The 18,626-nt window shown below is 41.5% G+C and overlaps 2 protein-coding genes across 2 annotated transcripts; both read left to right on the top strand.

Moving 5' to 3' along the window:
* Positions 1 to 5,658: 5,658 nt before the first annotated feature.
* LOC115743323 (cyclin-dependent kinase inhibitor 5-like) lies at positions 5,659 to 9,708 on the top strand. The gene is made up of 3 exons (XM_030678049.2): positions 5,659 to 6,394; positions 8,629 to 8,832; positions 8,942 to 9,708. Exons 1-3 carry the CDS (start codon positions 5,826 to 5,828, stop codon positions 9,009 to 9,011), a joined length of 843 nt encoding a protein of 280 aa, XP_030533909.1. The 5' UTR covers positions 5,659 to 5,825; the 3' UTR covers positions 9,012 to 9,708.
* A 6,497-nt stretch (positions 9,709 to 16,205) lies between these two features.
* On the top strand, positions 16,206 to 18,360 carry LOC115743329 (L-type lectin-domain containing receptor kinase IX.1-like). Its single transcript, XM_030678060.2, has one exon. It carries the CDS (start codon positions 16,333 to 16,335, stop codon positions 18,358 to 18,360), a length of 2,028 nt encoding a protein of 675 aa, XP_030533920.1. The 5' UTR covers positions 16,206 to 16,332.
* The last annotated feature ends 266 nt before the right edge of the window (positions 18,361 to 18,626 follow it).

Genomic DNA, 18,626 nt, shown 5'->3' with positions numbered 1-18,626 from the left:
CGAGGGCAGTTAATACATAAAAAAAACTGCAAAATAGTTGCTTAATAAGTGCTCCCCGACCCACTTACAACAAATGAAATACCACTAAATGCGTTGACCAAATAAATGCAACAAACGTAGCGGGAATGCAAAAGAGAGGCCAAAGAGTCAATGCAATTAAGTAAAAGGGGTTGTCCAGTAGTATAAATCCTGGGAAATGATGGCTTAGAAGTCTGTTCATGTGTAGCAACAGGCAAACCATCATTGCTGTCATGCTGAACCAGTGGCTTTGAGACATGAGAGCAGACTTCAGATGAGTGAAAAGACATGGGAAAAGCAACCCCCACCCCAAACAAAAGAAACAAATTTCATCATTTCTGCCCTAGCAATTCATGTACATTCAGTGGCATATTGTCTAATTTCATGGGAAAAGCCGCAGCTTGAAGGCTATTTAGTATTATTCTTTGAATTTCCAACAGTTTGATACGTTTGCTAGGTGGGGTTCCAACTTTGAAAACATGGGGTTTCTGTTCTTGAAGTGATTAAATTCAAAAGAAGAAGGGAAAAGGACGGCTGCTGAGAATGAACGGAATATTATGATTCTGACCTTTCCTGGTCCATGGAAGGGAGAGGGAGGTACAAGATGACCATTATGAAGCTATGGGCATTGGAATGAAAACACACATTTAGTTGTGTGCCAAGAAGTTGACATTATAATGTTGGATGGTCGGACAAGTTATATAGCTTGTCAAATAATTGCATCTTCTGCATTTTATTTATTACTCCACTGCTATTTGGTGGCATTATATATCTGTACATGTTGTCCAAGAGAAGAAAAAATTGATTTCGCTGATGGGTATGGTCAGAAACAAAACCGGCATTGCTGTGACAATAATTCCAGTTTTCCAAGCCATCATCAGATGTAATTTAGCTCCTTTTGAAAAAAAAAAATATTAGATAACAGAAAAAATAAGAATAATTAGAAATCTATTTAGAAAAGAAGAGAAAGTAAAAATAATTATGAGGCGTGCAATCACTGTTACGGATAATTCCGTCCCTCGAAGTATGCCTAGACTTCTAGCGGCTATCTTCCCGGGATACAATCTTTTTCCACACAGAATAATAGAGGGAACATAAATAATAACATTCACATAAAGCGCAGCTACTCGAGGGAAAGAAATCATAAAGGATTTCTTGTTTTGGTATGCTTTTATTGCAATAGGTAGTTCTCCTCATAGGCAAATAAAGAAGGGAGTTAATAAAGAAATAAATCAAATTAGAGCCGTTACAATTTTATTGAAGAAATAAATCAAATTAGAGCCATTACAAATCAATTGCAATAACGCAAAAGCCGTTGAAATATCCAACAGCTGCACCCAAAACTTCAACCAGCTTTTCCAGTTTAGGACTATCGGCATTCTAAATCTATTACATCGATAGCGTCCATATTAGCGATTTCAGGCTAAAATTAGTTGGATAAACTCAATTGACAAAACGTGAAAATGTTTAGGATTGAAATGACAAGATTAAACAGTTTAGGATTAAATTGACCAAAGTACAATAGATTTATAACTTTTTGGCCAATTTTCCCAACGCCAGATGCCCGTAACCTTTGAAACAACTTTGCATCCCCATAATGTCGTAAAGGACATTATAAAACCATCTTATATTAAGTGATATATGTACCATAATAGATTGGCTGAATGTTACGGCTATCATCTCATGGATCTTATTAGAAAATATCCTCGAGGAAAACTCGTCGAGCAATCAAATAAGGAAATCCAACCACTTTCTAATGTACAACAGGCGTTTCAAAAATCGAAGGATTTCTTGTTAAGCATGTTCCTAAGGGCACCCGAAACTTATTTAGTCGAAGAAAACTGATAGGTAGACATCGCTTATTCAATTTGCTGATCAAACTTCGCTTAGTGTCCCCTCGCAGAAAAAATCCATCGCATTCCAATATATTTTAGATTGAAAGGTGATTAAGATAATCAAGTAAATCATCATTAGTAATTTTTAGGAAAGGTAATTATCGAATGAGTAAAACGTATTGCCATAAAGAACAATAAGAGGTAAAAAAGAATTCGCAGTGGGGAAATCTCTCAGCCAATGGGATAATTTCTCTTATTTTCTATTTTCTTTCTCTTTTTCTGACAATTGGCATAAGATGCTCTTCATCAGCCAGCACAACCAGGAGCGTGGATCGCAACCCCCACACGGAGCGCGTGGGCAATTACTCCCCGAAAATCTTATCTAGAGAAGAAAAGGAAAAATAAAATAAAAATCCCGCGAATTTTAGAATAAAAGAAAAAAGGAAAAAAAAAGTGCACTTTCCACCTGGCCACTTAGGAAAGGAATCCAATGTCCTTAAGCCGTCGCAGTTCGCTCGAGTTCTCGTCTCATTCTTCTCGTATCGCGATAAATTGAAAAGGGTGAAATCAACATGGCGTCAGCAGCCCCGTTCTACTGAGGAAGGAAGCATTGCGCCCGGGCCAATATTAAGAAATCTTATTTTTGAAATTGCTTAATTTTTTTTTTCCACACGAGAATTTTTTCTAATTTCCCCGAATATACACGGGCGATATTTATTTTTTTTCCCTCATTTGTTGGAAGAGGAAACTATGTCCTAAACATTGGGCCAATGCCACGTCGGCACCACGCGTCTTGGGAGCTATCGAAAAACGCCAACCGGCATGCCGCGCTCGGCAAAATTAAGCGTGTAGCCGCCGGAATGGCTTGACCTCGTCAGATTGAAACCGTTTAAAACTTAATGGGCTTTTGCCTTTAATTAGATAACGAAATTTCAATAGCATAAGAGAGCAACAAAAGGAACTATTGATTAATAAAAATATATATGATAAAATAGTCTTAACTCTTATCTTACGTTCGTCGGCGAGTTTATTATTATAAGGGAAAATTTCAAAAAAGGACTTTAAGTGCCCTTATTTTCTCAAATAAGAGCTTGAAGTGAATCTTATTTCAAATAAGGGTTTGAAGTGAACATTGTTTCAACTAAGGGTCCGAAGTGTCTTGATTGTGTCAAAAGATGGCCTAAAGTGAATATTATTTTAACTAAGGGCCTAAAGTGACTATATTAGTCTAAAAAAAGGGCTTGAGTCATTTTAGCTGGGGACATTTTGGTTATTTACTATTTTATTTTATTTTTTTATTTTTCTAATTTTTAAGAAATTTTGAAAAACAATAAAAAAAATTAAAAAGAAAAAAGAAAGGAAGAACACAGGCAGGAGGTTTGACCTCCTGCCTGTGTTTTTGTTTTTGTTTTTAATTTTTTTAATTTAACAAAAAGTTAGATTAAATTTATATTTTTACCAAAATACCCTTGACCGATCAAAAAATTTGGTGGCCGGCCGACCCGGTAAAGCCGGATCCTTATTTGAAACAATTATAACTACTCCAGGCCTTTCTTTGACACAATTAGGGCACTTCAGACCCTTATTTAAAACAAATTTCACTTCAAACCATTATTTAAGAAAATTAGAGCATTTGAGGCCATTTTTTGAAATTTTCCCTTGTTATAAGGAGCTGCGCCTTCATGTTTTTTTTTTTTTTAACCGTGTGTACATGGCCTTGTTAGCGAATGCCTCGAGACTTTAATAGAGGCTTTTGAAAATCGAAATACTTTTTTTTCATTTTTTAAATAATTATGAGTAGCCACTATTTCAACGTCTTGTAAAGTAAATGTTTGCCGGAGTTAGAGGCAACAGGATCAGAATTTTTTTTTTTTTTTTGGGATAATTGTCGTCACGTTAGAGGCCCCGCACGTGCGAGAGTGAGTATAGTGGTTTTGGCCGAGCCTTCCTTCCGACGAGCACTTGCCTGAATGACTAAGATGGATGCGATTGCGCTTGAAAAACTATCACTTACAATTGCGAAAGTTGACTAACGAAGAAGCAACAAGTTTTTGTGAATTAAGAGAAGGAGATATTGTGGATAGTAAACCTGATAAAAATTTGAAATCCTTACCCTTTTGTCAATATAAGGCTAATAGAAAAAAATAAGAAGGGTTAATACCATTAAATACTTCAAATTGGTACACACATGCCACATTTATCCCGATTTACGGAGATACTATGGATAGTAAACCTGATAAAAATTTGAAATTCTTACCCCTTTTGTCAGTATAAGGCTCATAGAAAAAAGAAGAAGAAGAAGGGTTAACACCATTAAATAACTCAAATTAATACACACATACCACATTTACACATTTATCCCGACTTATCCCAAACTACATATCAATCGGGGGTAAATATGGCACATATGTACTACTCTGAGATTTTTTTTTTATGACACAAAAAATTAGAACAAGCAAACCAATTTTCGAGTAAAATGTGGCGTGAATATACTGGTTTGGAAGTTTTTGCGACACATGGATTAGTTTTGGGTAAATGTGGCACGGGTGTGCCGGTTTGGGATTTTTGGCGGTGTTAACGCAACATAAAAGCGATGACTTCTTTAGAATGATTATTTTCTTTTAGCACCCAGGATCTTGTTATTATATTTTTTCGGATATATTTTGCGATAATTGAGATGAAAATAAAAGATAGAAATGTCAACTTGTTTGGAAGTCCAAAAATATGTTATAAAAAAATATTTGAATTATAAACCTAAATTTACGGCAAAAAGAAATTATAAACCTAACTACTAAGATTTCCTTTCATACTAGTTCGAAACATAATAGTGGAGAAAATGAAGAATTTGAAAAATATTTTTCAAAAAATGATCACTTGTATTACTTGAAATAATTAATCGGTGAAGATGTTTTCGTTGTTGGCAACAATTTATGTCTAAGTAATTTGGTTGACGATAAAAATATTTTTCGTTCATTTATTTTTGGAAGCAATATAAATGATCATTTTTAAGAAAATATTTTACAAATCACTCACTTTTCACGAAACAGACGTAATCGAAATCTCATTAGGCTTTGCACTGCTAGCATGAATAATCACACCCTTTTATGGGTACGCAACACGACTACATAACTTTATCGGCAAGAATTGAAATTGTTCTATGCATCGATGATCCGTCGTGAAGTTTACCTCTTACTATTTTGGTCCTCCACCCTATTCGGAACCGACGACCTTCTTTTTTTCTCGCGATCTCCGAACAGCCGCTATCGTATACCCTTTCTATAATTAAAATACATGTCAAGCGAGCAGGTACGAGAGATTCGCCCATTTCTCGTGTTCATTATTAACTCACGCCCAAATTCGAGAAAATGGATCATAATTGCGAATGCCCGATACATTCTATTATCGGTGCGGTGCGGCGGCGAGTCGTTTCTTTTTTAGTAATCTCGCGGGGCGCGCAATCGGATCGATATGGCGCTGGCGGCTAAACGCACAAATTCAAAAGACAAGATCGCCGCTGGCTAGTCAGAAATTGGAAAAAATAAGATGTTTTTTTTTAACAATCGTGGTCATGATTATAGCAATTCCGACAGCTGATTCACAGGATATTTTGCGGCTATTACGAAAATATGTAATGAGATTTTTTTTTTGTGAAAATAATTTAAATAGACAAGAAAGAGGAACTCGGGATATTCGGGGAGGGGGCGCAAAATGTCGCGAGAAATTGAAGTACGCAACTTTGGAGAGAGACACTCTCGATCGCCTCCTCCGTTTCGAGCCTGAAACTGAATGAATACAATCCCCCCCTTCCCAACCCTACTTTTTAACAGTCGCTCCTCCATTTCTCTCTCTCTCTCTCTTTAACCTTCAACTGCAAATCAAACCAACTTCTCCTCCTTCATCCTCCTCTCTCTCTCTCTCTCACATGAGCGATTCGTGCTAGGTAGCTGCTGCAGGCGGAGAGGGAGAGAGGACATGGGCAAGTACATTCGCAAGGGGAAGGCGGCGGGCGAGCTCGCCGTCATGGAGGCCACGCAGTCCTCCCTCGGCGTCCGCACTCGCGCCAAAACCCTAGCCTCCCAGCGCCTCCAGAAGTCTCCCCCGGCGGCGGCGGCGGCGAATCCTCAGGCTACTCCTCCTCCGCCGCCCCCGCCGGCGCCTCCCGCGACGGCCAGCTCCGGCTCCTACCTCCAGCTCCGGAGCCGGCGGCTCCCGAAGCCGCCGATCCTCGTCCGGAGCCACTACTCGAGGCGGCAGAGGAAGGTCGGCTGTGGAGCCTCCTCGGCCAAGAGCCCTAGCCCCGGCTCGAGCCCTAACCCTAGAGCGCGCTCGAGGTTGAGAGTCGGCCCGATGGAGTCGGTCGGGTCTTACTTGAGCAACAGCGCGGGTGGGAACAAGGACAAGAGCGGCGAGGAGGCCAAGGATGGGATTCCCAGGGAGGAAAATGCGGTGGGGAACGACAACGAGTGTAGCAGTAATGCTGATTTGGGGGTTGGAGAGGCTTCTTTCGGCGACAACGTTTTGGAGTTTGAAGGCAGAGAAAGGTAAGTCTCTGTCTCTGTCTCTCTCTCAATTTTGGTTCTTTTAATTTTTTTTTTTTCCTTTTGCATTACAAGATTTTTGTTTTGGTCTGGATTGTGATTCTCTGTTTGGTAGATGGGGAAAAGGGATAGGAAATTGATCAAAATGAAGATTTTTCAGTCTCTGTTTTGGTTGCGGCCAAAGTTTAGGGCAAAGGGGAGTACTAAACGTTTTTGCACAATTCATGTGATTGATAATTAATTTATGATGCAGGGAAAGACCTGTAACTTCTAGAGGGCCTTCTTTTGGTGCTTTCTTCAACTTCCAGTTTTTCTTTTTCTATTTTGAATTCTTTCTCTATTTCCCCCTTTTCCCCGTAAATTTTGTGGAATTTTTGGAGTCACCTTGTTGGGGGATCTTAGATTCTACAATTTGAGGGAATCCTTAGATATTTGTGTACGTTTAATAGTCTAGAATTATAGAATTCTAGGTGAGATGAAGGTACGTTCTCTAGTGAGGGTGGTCAGTATCTTGATACCATCCTCCTCTGCTTGCTAAGCTGAAAATAAAAAAAGCACAGAATAAACGGAAAGTTGTAAGTTTTTAGAGCATATGCTGGGGCTTGGAAATTTTTTCCGCGGCCCCGAGTAAAGATCATTAGTTAATTTGTGAAAAACAAGACCCACAAAGTATAGAAAAGTATCTGCTCTTTTGACAAACATAGGTAATTTCACTTGGAATTTTTTCTTGCACCAAACAACAAGTTGTTATTGTGCTCTGTTCCAACAGAATGAAGGAAATGAACTTAGAGGTGATTGCGGAAGGTTCTTTCTTGTTAGTCTTCTCAGTTTGCTTAGTGAAGGAATAGAAAAGGATTTAGTGATTGGGGAATTTCCTTTTCCAATTTTACATACCAGCCTGAGTATATTATTGACCATACGTCGTACTTATGTTTATGTTCATCATAGTTAGTCTTCTCTTTTTGGAACTTTTGATTAAGGGACAATTGTATATTCGGACATGGCACTGCTATTCCACAAAAGGAAGCAAAACGATCAGAAAGAAGATTGATAGGGATAATGAGAAGATATGAATGTGTTGATCGTCAGGTTTTTGAATGTGCTAACATGTCGGAATTGTGGGGGGAAAAAGGAAAGAGAAGTATAGATTGCTTAGGTGGAATTCTTTGATGTTCTTTTGGAAATTACACTTTAGCTGTAAAGTTTTTTTCATGGTTTGTAGTTTGTCGTTTTGATCTTTGGTGATATATGGACAAAGCGTTTGTATCGCCATGAGTTTTCTCCTCCTGCCAGTGTTTGTAAGTCCTTTAGTTGATGTCAGACTTCTTTAACATGGTAAATCATGTTTAATAGTTACTCTGTATTATCACAGTACATATCATCTGTTAAAGAAATTTGGGTCAGAGCTTAAATCTTGTGTTATAGAGTTAGTAATTGCATAGCTCTTTTTGTGAATTGATGCATTTGTTTCTACTACAAGCACTCGGATCGAGTAAACTGACTTTGTACTTCCTTCATGGACAGTGAAGTTGATATAGAAACACGTGCGATAACTGGTTAGGACTAGAACAGCGCAGGAGAACTTTCTATTGACCGTGCATTGGCTTCTTTGGAATAATTGACTAGCTATCTGCACTAGTATGGAATTATTGTGTTGAACTTGATACAGTTCTATTCTTGAAGCTGAGAGACTGTTAAGTTGAATATTGATTATAGTTCTTATGCCCTTTTCTTCCATATACTGGCAACAAATAACTGGGGGTTCGCCTCTTGCTTTTTTAACTGCTTGACCTTTCTTGTTTTCATATGCGGGTTAGTATGGTGAAAGTGGTTCTGTCTTCTGGAATGGAATGTATTGAAAACACAACCCCCCTTTGTCTGTGGCTATTATTGGATGCATGATTGGTAGGGTCCTGCAATATTCATATATGTGCCTGCCGACTGTCCTCTGCATGATTGACGCATCAGAGAAGAGTGGGGGAACTGTTCATTAATTATTTTTTATGCCATAGGTACTTGAAATTTATTTAAGAACAGGAAATTATGCTCAGAAAAAGCAGAGAGGGGAGATGACAGCGAGTAAGAACAATTCTGGATAGTGCTTGTATGACTCATTTTTACCAAGTGCTGATCTCTGTAAAAGTTTTATCACAATTCTTTTTCAAGGTATCAGCAAGTCGGATACATGATCTGATGTTAATTCAGATTAGATTTTAACTTAGGGATCTTTCTTGCAGGAGTACTAGGGAATCGACACCCTGCAGTTTGATTAGAGACCCTGAAGTTGTGAAAACTCCTAGTTCTACTACCCGGCCCACCACCTTAACTGAGACTAACCGAAGAATACATAACGTTGGCGGCAGACATATCCCGACGACACATGAAATGGATGAGTTCTTTGCTGGTGCAGCAGAAGATCAGCAGAGAAATTTTATTGAGAAGTATAAACAACATTTACCTCTTCAGTTGCTCATTTAGTATTTCTGATATTACCGTTATTCTCTGAGGTTTAGTTGCATTTTTAAGCTGCTTTCGTTTCGTGTTCTGCAGATACAACTTTGACCCGGTGAATGACAAACCACTGCCAGGACGCTTTGAGTGGCAGAAATTGGATCCATAGGAGATGCTGCAACTCTTCAGTAGTAATCATCCTGTGAATTCTAGGCCATTGTTTAGCTCTAGGGCTCGAGAAGTAGCAGGAAGTAAGTTTAGTCGGTGAATGCGGTGGCGTTAATTTCCATTTTCCATCGCCCCCTTCTTTTTTACTTTGTAAAGAAAAGAAGTAGGACGCGAAGATTGTGTAGACTAATGATCTGTAACATAACAGAGGGTTATGAGTGCAGACTCGTAACAAAAGAAAAAACAAATCCAAAGTCCTTTGGCTAACAGATCATCCATGTGATAGGGGAAGGGGATGTGGGAACCTTGTTAGGTGTAAGCTTCAGGGTAAACCTTTTTAGTCAACTAGGTCTTCTCTCTCTCTCTCTCTCTCTCTCTCTCTCTATTCTCTTTTGGTACAGAAGTCTCCAAAATTTGCTCTTCCTTGTTTTCTCTTTTCTTCTTCTTCTCTCTTGTAATGTATCTCTTTTTTCTCTCTTTGTTTGTCCATACTTGTACTGATGGAACCCTAAAAGAAGCTCCTTTGGAATAAACATGACCCATATTTGCCCCCCCTCCCTTCTCTCATGTTTCTCTTGTCGTTTGTTCCATCATCTTCGGCTCTTCAACTGTTAGAAAGAGCTTTGGCCTCTTCTTGTTTGCCTTTGAGATGAGTGCATGATCTAGATTACTACGTGATTCCTGCCGTTCTTGTTGGAGATGCAAACAATAGGCATAAATATAGGAATGGTTGGTGTTTGGGCTTCGCTAATGGGTGAATTGAATTGCGTGGGGTTGCCCATTATTGGGCGGTGGTGGGGTTGGACGTTGGAGAATCTCGTTCCTCTCTTATTATGTCTCTGTATGTCGAACTGTGTGTTCTGCAAACCTACTCTTACATCATAATTGCAAATTTTGTACCGGCCTTTGACGGCAAAGGGTAAAAGGGACAAACAGACAAAAGAAAGAAAACCGGTAGGGCGGTCTCGGCTTCCACTTCTTCAATCAGTGAGCAAAACCGTTGGCTGGAAAAAATGGAAATCCGCGAGTGAAAACCACATCAGCGAAGGCTTTTACATGGATGTCAAACCCTCGCATTTACTCCTCTGTTTTTTAACCCTCTATTTCACTTGTAGGCTTATTTCCACTGGTGCTTTCTTGGTGGCCAGAGATATGAATCATGGTAGATTTCAAAATGATTCAACTGGGGAAGTTAGCGGAAAGATTTTTTCCGTGCTGGGGTCACTTTCTTTTGGCTATGCCATATATTCTCGCGAGGAGGGTTGATGCTTCTTGTTTGCTTGTGGAGAGTGGAAGATTCCTCCTCTTGCTTACCTAGGAAGTGTGAATCCACAAGTATCATTGGAAAATCTTGACAAAAGCACTCCTCGATTCTGCTGAATGGAGAGGAAAATCGTTTTTCCTATTTATGTAATGGCAATTTTTTCCTAGCACAAGCAGCTCTAGCCAGGTGGTGAGGAATAAAACCAAAAAAAGAAAAGGAAAAGGGAGAAGTGGAGATAGTGGTTGTTGAAGTGGATGTGGGTGTTGCTTAAGAGGAAAAGGTATTGGCTGAAATTAAGGAATCTTCAATTTCCAATGAACCGCTTCTTTTCAAAACCTCTGATGCAAGGAAAGAGGAGAAGAGAAGAGAAGAGAGAGACACACACAAAAAGTTTCAAAATTAGCACTCATTGTGCTTTTGGCCAATGGAAGACTGTTTGCAAGTGATTTTTGACTGTAATCTGCAGTATTAAGAAGATGGTGATATGCTCTGTGGAATGTGAAAAAGATTTAAAATGGGAATTCCATGAAGGGTATTGGATTTGGTGAAATTAATGCACTCAAGGCCCTGGCAAAAGTGGGAGCTTCTTGTCTTGTCTTTTCCATTTACTTGGCACCGGCACTACTACGCATATTGCATATGGCAGCACATCTGATAACACCCATCAAACATGTTTTGCATTCAAACCCCACTCAGCAATTATTTTCCCCTTGCCCCCCACCAAAAAAAAAAAAAAAACTTTGGTTGAACTTGAATCTCAACCTTTATTTCCCATTTAAATGTCATTCAATTAACCCCTTCCGCAATGCCGCGTCTCGGTAGGCCTGACTTTGAACCCCCGAAGTTATTGGCACCAAAACATGCGAAGATTGACGCGATCCCAAAAAAACCTTACCTACCATCGTTATGCGCTTCGTGCTGATGCGATAATGTGACCCGACTCATCTCACTAGTCTCATGCTTGCGTACACCTTAAATTGCTACATTGTTTTAGTTGGGTTGCATGACTTTTGACAAGAGAACACATTTGAATTGCTGCAACTGTTGATGTCTGTTCAATTTTATTTATTTTTATGTTATTACTGGAGCCAAAGAGAGAGCACAGATAGGACCAAAATAGACTTCCACAGCAAGGGTTACCCTACATCTCTCTCAGAAAACGAAATTGGCCCCCCCAAATCGACCCACCCTAAAGAGAGAAAAGCAGAATTATTACCTTCTTCTTATTTTTTTGCACAAAGCACAAAAATGTGGTGTCCTGAAGCTGAAGAAGGGGTGGACATGTCGACCCCTCCCCCCAAATTGGTGAATAATTTCTATGGACTTTTACAAGCTATTTTGGATGGCTTGTGAGGAAAAATGTTAACTGCAAAGAAATCCTGGAAGCTTCAGTCACTGTCTGCCAACTTGGGCCCTTTTGAGGGGGACTAGAAAGAGTAGCTTTCAATGAGCCCTCCCATGAGCCCCAATTAATACTCACTAGATCTCAGTGACATGTATCTTCATGTGCCCTTTTGGAGGGGTTGTGTGTATGTTTGTGTGGTCCTAGAAAATGTGTCCTTTGCATGTGTCATTGACTCTTCAGGTTAATGTTCAGCATCATCATCACTAGCGTTGCAGTACATGCAATGCTCACTTTTTCTTTGTTCAGGGACATGAAAAAAGGATTGGAGTCAGAAACTGTCATGGGAGGAGGGAGATCCTCTTTTTTTTCTTTTTCTTTTGTTGGTTGGAAAATTTGTGTGAAGCAAATCAAACATAAGTTATGAACAAAACAACATTATTTGTTTAATGAAGCTCTAGTTCTAAGTTTTAGGAGCAGAACCATAAATAAAACCCGCCAGGGTGTCTTAGAGAGAGGTTAAAGAATGGATCATTCATGTCCGCTTTGATTATCCATATCACCAGCACAAAACTTTTTTTTTTTTTTTTGGGGGCCATCTGCTTAGACTTTGATTCGTGTCTTATTTGATCACTGTGATTAGCTAGGACATTTGATGAGTCCGGGATTTATTCAAAGTGGGTTTTTTGAAATAAGTTCCGTTAAGGCGTAATAGCTCAGATCAAGGCGGATTCAACATCAAATATTGTTTTAATTTTTTCATATAGATTACATGTGATTTCTCAAAACGCGTATAACAAAATGAGAATAAATTTCTTGTTTCTACTTTCGTATATATGAGAGAAAGACATGTTTTTTAATCGAGAAATGCAGTTCCATTTTTGTCAAAACCTTGTTATGATTTTGACGTGGTCCGGGTGGAAAGAGTGAAAGAAATAAAAGGAACATTTTCAGTTGTTTTTACTCAAAGATCCCCTTGTCTTTTTTCAAATTCTATTTTTGCCAGGTAGGGATTGCTTGAGACTCTTTAAGTACCCGACCGATACCCATCAAGAAAGATAATGCCCGTAACTTTTGAGGTTGATTGTGAAGTTTAAACAATGAAATTCTCAACCTTGATAGTGCAGGAGCAAACTCAAAAGGGGGCAGCCGGATTGCATAGACCCGGATCACGAGATTTTTCCGATCATATGAACTCTAAGTGAGACCAAAATGATCCTACAGATTACATGTATATGATCTAATGCATCGTGTATGCAGCAATCGCCCCATCGATGCTTGGGCCATCAGGTGTTTGGTGCTAGTCATTAAGGACATACTATGTCAATTGCATAATCTTCTTGATGTTGGATTCTTGAGATCAAGATTTTGCAAGATGTGTCAAGATTCTGCATCCATGTTAATTTCCAAAGTATTACCAACCACACACGTTCGCACTGAATGAAACTTAAATATCTCAAGAACCAAATGGGCCTGTAATGTTGTTGATGGGCCGGGCAAGCTGTGAAACGAGGATCAATAGGAGTTTGATTGAACTTGACCATGTCTCTCGTGCTACGATAAACATGAAAGGAATTCTCAAGCAACGGACTCTCAACCGCTCTTTTAAGTCTCTTGACTTAACCAAAGCCTTCTCTCCTTTCCAACGCAATCGTGGACAGAGACATTGAGTGGTCCTATCATGTCTGTAAAAATGGCGAACCATACAAGCTCTTCCAGCAAATCCTAATCTTTGGTCTGCTGTCGCTCGCTCACTCGCTTCATATTGCGCGAAAGCCGGGCAATTCGGGGCCATTCATCGATCAGTTTCCATCTCGACAGTCATTTGTCTGAGGCCTTCCAGAACACCTGCAAAATTTTCCACCGATTGGTAAATAACAGGAGCAATAGATTCCAAGTCAAACCGTGTTGACATTTCTTGTTGGGAAGATAGCAATGGTACCCATCATCATAGAAGCTGCTTGATCTTTAGGATTGCTAGCCGTGTCCGGTCCGCCATTAAGTATACACTCGTGTTCAGTATAAGGCACCATAATGTAACATACCGATCTCTCAGATTGGGCTATCCGGTTCCAACCAAAGCCGGGGTTAAGTATGCCGGGCGCGACTCCCCGTTCTCTTTCGTTTCGTCCCCGCTTGTTCTTGTTCTGCCTTGTCTGCTGTCCTCTGATCCCTTCTGTTCCTCCTTTGTCCTTCGACATAGAGAGCTTCGACATGGACACGAGGGATATATTGTACGAGAGAGTCGCGACGCCCGCATACGGATATGTTGATCTCACCACACTCAATCCTCCACTTCGCTACCAGGTGGGACGGATCAAGTATGCCAAGCCCGTCCGCATATGGGATCCTCTCACGGGGCGCCCTAGCGATTAATACTGACTATATCTCAATGGCCTGCATATACAAGGGTTTTTTGGAGTGGATGTGGTCCTAGAAAATGCGTCCTTTTTCATGTTTTCATTATTGGGAAAATTACCAAAAAAGTCCTAAACCAATTGCAATCGTGCTAATTCAGTCCTAAACTCTTTTTTTTTCTATTCAATCCTAAATTTTTTGTAATTGTGTCATTTCAATTCATCCAACGTCCATGTCGGCGCCGACTCGTCAAAATTCGCCGGATGGATTGAAATGGCATAATTTCAAAAGGTTTGGGACTGAATTGGCAAAAAAAAAAAATTATGACTGAATTGGCATAACTGCAATTGATTTATGACATTTTCGGTAATTTTCCTGTTCATTATTTGAGCAAAAATGCATACGAACAACAAGCATGAAAACCTATCAAACAAGTTCAAACCATGAGCAACTCATATAAGCATGAATCCAACCAATTCAAGGCATGGACAGCAATTTTGATGAGGAACTCAGCAAGTTCTAAGCATGGACATAATACGTAGCCATGAATCCACTATATTAAAAAAAATGTACAGCAACAATAGGTAGTAATCTAGTATATCTGAAGCATGTACATCACTATTTAACCAAAACGAGAGTAGTTCGAAACTTCGAGGATCAACATCTTCCTGGTCTTCTTAGTCAGTTAGTCTGAAGATTGAAGGGATATGCTTACACAGATTACCAAGTGCGTAGCTGCTTGGAAATTGCTCGTGTGCGTGGCTGTCTTTCCCAGATGGGTCTCATTCCCACTGGCCTCACCTGAGAACGACCAAAGAGCAACATCATTTTTAAGTTTTATGTTTACCTGTTTCGATGTTGCTCGATTTTTTGTTTCACAGGAAACAATTGCATTGTAATGGAATACTTCTTTGTATGTTTGGGTAGTGCTATATGATTACACAGTTTCCATCCACTAACGAATACCGTGGCTAATGCGAAATCAAGGTATTCTTGATTATGCTTGTCGGGCTCCGTAAGATAGCCCAACTTAAAAGCTTAAGCGTGGAAGCCGGAATACGAGCGGCCCGTGTAATTTTGCGAAAGGGATAGCACCGGCTCTAATGCCATGTAAGAAAATCCAACTCAAAAGTTTAAGCTTATAGATGGAGGAAGACCACAAGAATATAAAGTACATTTAGGATTAGCTGTCAAGTGATGGGAGCCAATACTTCAATAGGTTTGGTTCTCCATATGACCAAGTATAAACGATTTTTTTTTTTGGGGGGGTCATTTGCTCGGGCTTTGATTTGCGTCTTATTTGATTCATGAGATTAGTTTAGATGTATTTATTGTAGCAAGTAACTTCAAGATCTAATACCTAAGGTCGAGGCAAATGCAACATCCCGTATTGGCTCAGCTTGTTGGTGTACATAGTGTTCATCATAATGAGTGGTTTTCAACCAATGGACTCTCAGTCACTCTTCAAGTCTGCAAATTGCAATTCATCTTGACCATGGCTTGCACTCCTTTCCTTCACAAGTGTAGACAGACACATTGAGTGGTCTGATAATTTTTGTACAAGGGGGGAACCATACAAACTCTCCTAGCTATTGCAAAACTACAATCCGCAGTGGCTCGCTCGCTCACTCGCTTTTTATTGTCGATAGCCGCTCAACTCTGGCCGATCGATCAGTTAATTTCCATCCCCACAGTGATTATTCGTGGTTCTCCAGAACGCTTGCAATTTTTCCTTCAATTGACAAATAACAGTAGCAATAGATCCCAGTCACATCGTCAATGGAAATTAGCTCAAGATTCAAGCCTCTTACCCAAATGAATTTTCGTCTCACGAAAACTTCCAAGCTAATATCCATGCCACAATAACCGGAAGCTAATTGTCATCTCATGAAAAATCTCAAACCTGTGTATGCTAACCCAAATCAACTTCCACATCAGATCTTAAAGTGCTAAAGGAGTGTGTAGTATTGGGTAAACGCGTTATGGATGTTTCGGTTTGAAATTTTGCGTGAAACCATATGGGATAATTGTATTAGTTAGACACCAATTAGGGTTGTCTAATGGTATTGACACTTTTAAAAACAAAGATGTCACCGTCAGATTAAGATGGGCCAGATAACCCCAAGTTTGACCCCGTTTCATTGGAAGATAGCCATTATGTTCCTCTTCGTTGACTCATCTATTCCATTGACGTTGGCAGAATCCGATGAACATCGTAGAAGCTGCTTTGGTCTGTGATTGCTTTGCCGTGTCTCGTAAGCAGTTAGGAAAGCTCGAGTTCGTTATAAGGCACCCTACTGTGACATATTCATCTCGCAGTTTGGGGTGATCCGATTCCGACCGAAGCCCAATTTTAGGATGCCGGCCGCGATGCTCGGTTCTCTTTCGTCGCGCGCTCGCTTGTTCTTGTTCTGCCTTGTCTGCTCTCCTTTGATCCCCTCTGTTACTCCTCTGTCCTTCAACGTAGAGAGCTTCCACAAGGGTATGAGGGACATACTGTACGAGGGAGTCGCGACGCCCGCATACGGGTACGTTGATCTCACCACACGCAATCCTCCGCATCGCTACCAGGTGGGACGGATTAAGTATGCCAAGCCCGTCTGCATACGAGATCCTCAGACGGGGCGCCAAGCGGACTTCAGGACCCATTTCTCGTTCACCATCGAGACTGGCGGCTCTGCTGAGTACAGCGATGGCCTGGCCTTTTTCCTCACTCCTGTCGGGATCCCGATCCCGCCCAACTCGGCCGGTCAATTCCTGGGATTGTTCGACGGTAGCACGGATGATGAGGGGCCTCAGAACCAGATCGTCATGGTCGAGTTCGACACTTATGTGAACGAGGCGTTCGATCCACCAGTGCGTCACATCGGAATCAATAAGAACGTGCTCAAGTCCCTCGTTTCTGCCCCCTGGGATCCCGCATCGCACAGCGGTAAAGCGACCGATGTTCTCGTGACCTACAATTCTACGACCAAGAACCTCAGCGTGTCCTGGTCGTTCGACAACAAACCTCTTTCCCAGGATAAGACATATCCTTCGATTTCTTACCCCATCGATCTTGCGGAAGTCCTTCCCGAATATGTAGCAATCGGGTTTTCAGCTTCTTTCGGCCTTCATCCAGAGAGACACAGCATCAATTCATGGAATTTCACTTCGAATCTCGACGTCGTAGATCCGCCGCCGCTGGATAGATCGCGGCCAAAGGGGGTGAACTCAAAACCTCACCGGTCAAGGATACTGGTCGTGGTTGCCGTCGCATTTTTTTTACTGGTAATCTCTGCGGGGTCTGGCTCTTTCTTGGTCAAGAAGAGTGAAAAGCATGGTTATGGCGCCCTTACCGACATCGAGATCAGCACATTGCCTGCGAAGTTCACTTATCAGGAATTGCTCGCCGCGACCAACGGCTTCGCAGAGGATAGAAGGCTGGGACGAGGCGGGTCTGGCCAAGTCTATAAAGGGTTCTTGAGCAATTCAGATCGCCTGGTCGCCGTCAAAAGGATCTTTGCGGAATCCCGACACTCTGAGAAGGTCTTTGCCAACGAGGTGAAGATCATAAGCCGAACGATACACAGAAACCTGGTGCCGTTTGTTGGGTGGTGCCAAGAGGAAGGTGAGTTCTTGCTCGTCTACAAGTACATGCCCAACGGCAGCCTCGACCACCACCTCTTTGGGGCCCGAAGATGCCTGCCGTGGGACGTGCGGTACAGCGTGGCGCTCGGCCTTGCGTCCGCCCTCAACTACCTCCACGAGGAGCTTGAGCAATGGGTGCTCCACCGGGACATTAAGGCAGCCAACGTGCTGCTGGACACCAACTTTAGCACCAAGCTTGGCGACTTCGGAGTGGCCAAGCTCGTTGACCCCCGGTTCAGGACTCCGACGACAGACGTGGTTGGGACTTTTGGGTATCTAGCGCCCGAGTACTTGTTCGAAGGGAGGGCCACGAAGGAGTCCGACATGTTCAGCTTCGGCGTTGTGGCCCTGGAGATCGCATGTGGCCAGAGGAGCTACGAGGATGGGGGAATCCGGGTCCCGCTGCACAAGTGGGTCTGGCAACTCTACCTTGCCGGCAACATCCTCACAGCGGCAGATGAAGCGTTGTGCTCTGGGTTCCGGAGGGAGGAGGTGGAGTGCCTGATGATGGTGGGGCTGTGGTGTGTGCATCCAGACCCCGCGAGACGACCAAAGGCGGGGCAAGCGATCAGGTTCCTCCGGCTCGAGGACCCGGTCCCGGAGCTCCCACGTGGAGCTCTTGACGGCCCACTTTCGTACCGGCCATCGGCTTCGCAATTAGGAACGACGGAATCTCCATCTCCTCCAATTCAAGAGTCTGTGTCTATTAAGCAAGACAAATCCTGCCTCCTAAAGTCATCCCGCAACACATGTTGAGTTGATCTGCACATACTACTGCATATACTTTTCTTCGGTTACAATCTTTGTCCGAATTACCGATCCCACGAAAATAAAATTTCAGTTTTGTTACCCATCTTTGTCCGAATTACCATGTCCGAATTACCGATCCAAAAGGACAAGCCCATTCATCACTTCGAGAAAAAAAAAAAAAAAAAAACAGATGAGAAGGCAATTTTCTCACTTACAATGAGACCGAAAGCAACATCCAGAAGTATACAGAACCCTAATCCACCACAGCGGTC

Source organism: Rhodamnia argentea, chromosome 1, assembly GCF_020921035.1.
Source record: "Rhodamnia argentea isolate NSW1041297 chromosome 1, ASM2092103v1, whole genome shotgun sequence".
NCBI lineage: Eukaryota > Viridiplantae > Streptophyta > Magnoliopsida > Myrtales > Myrtaceae > Rhodamnia > Rhodamnia argentea.
This window is presented reverse-complemented; position numbering and strand designations above follow the sequence as displayed.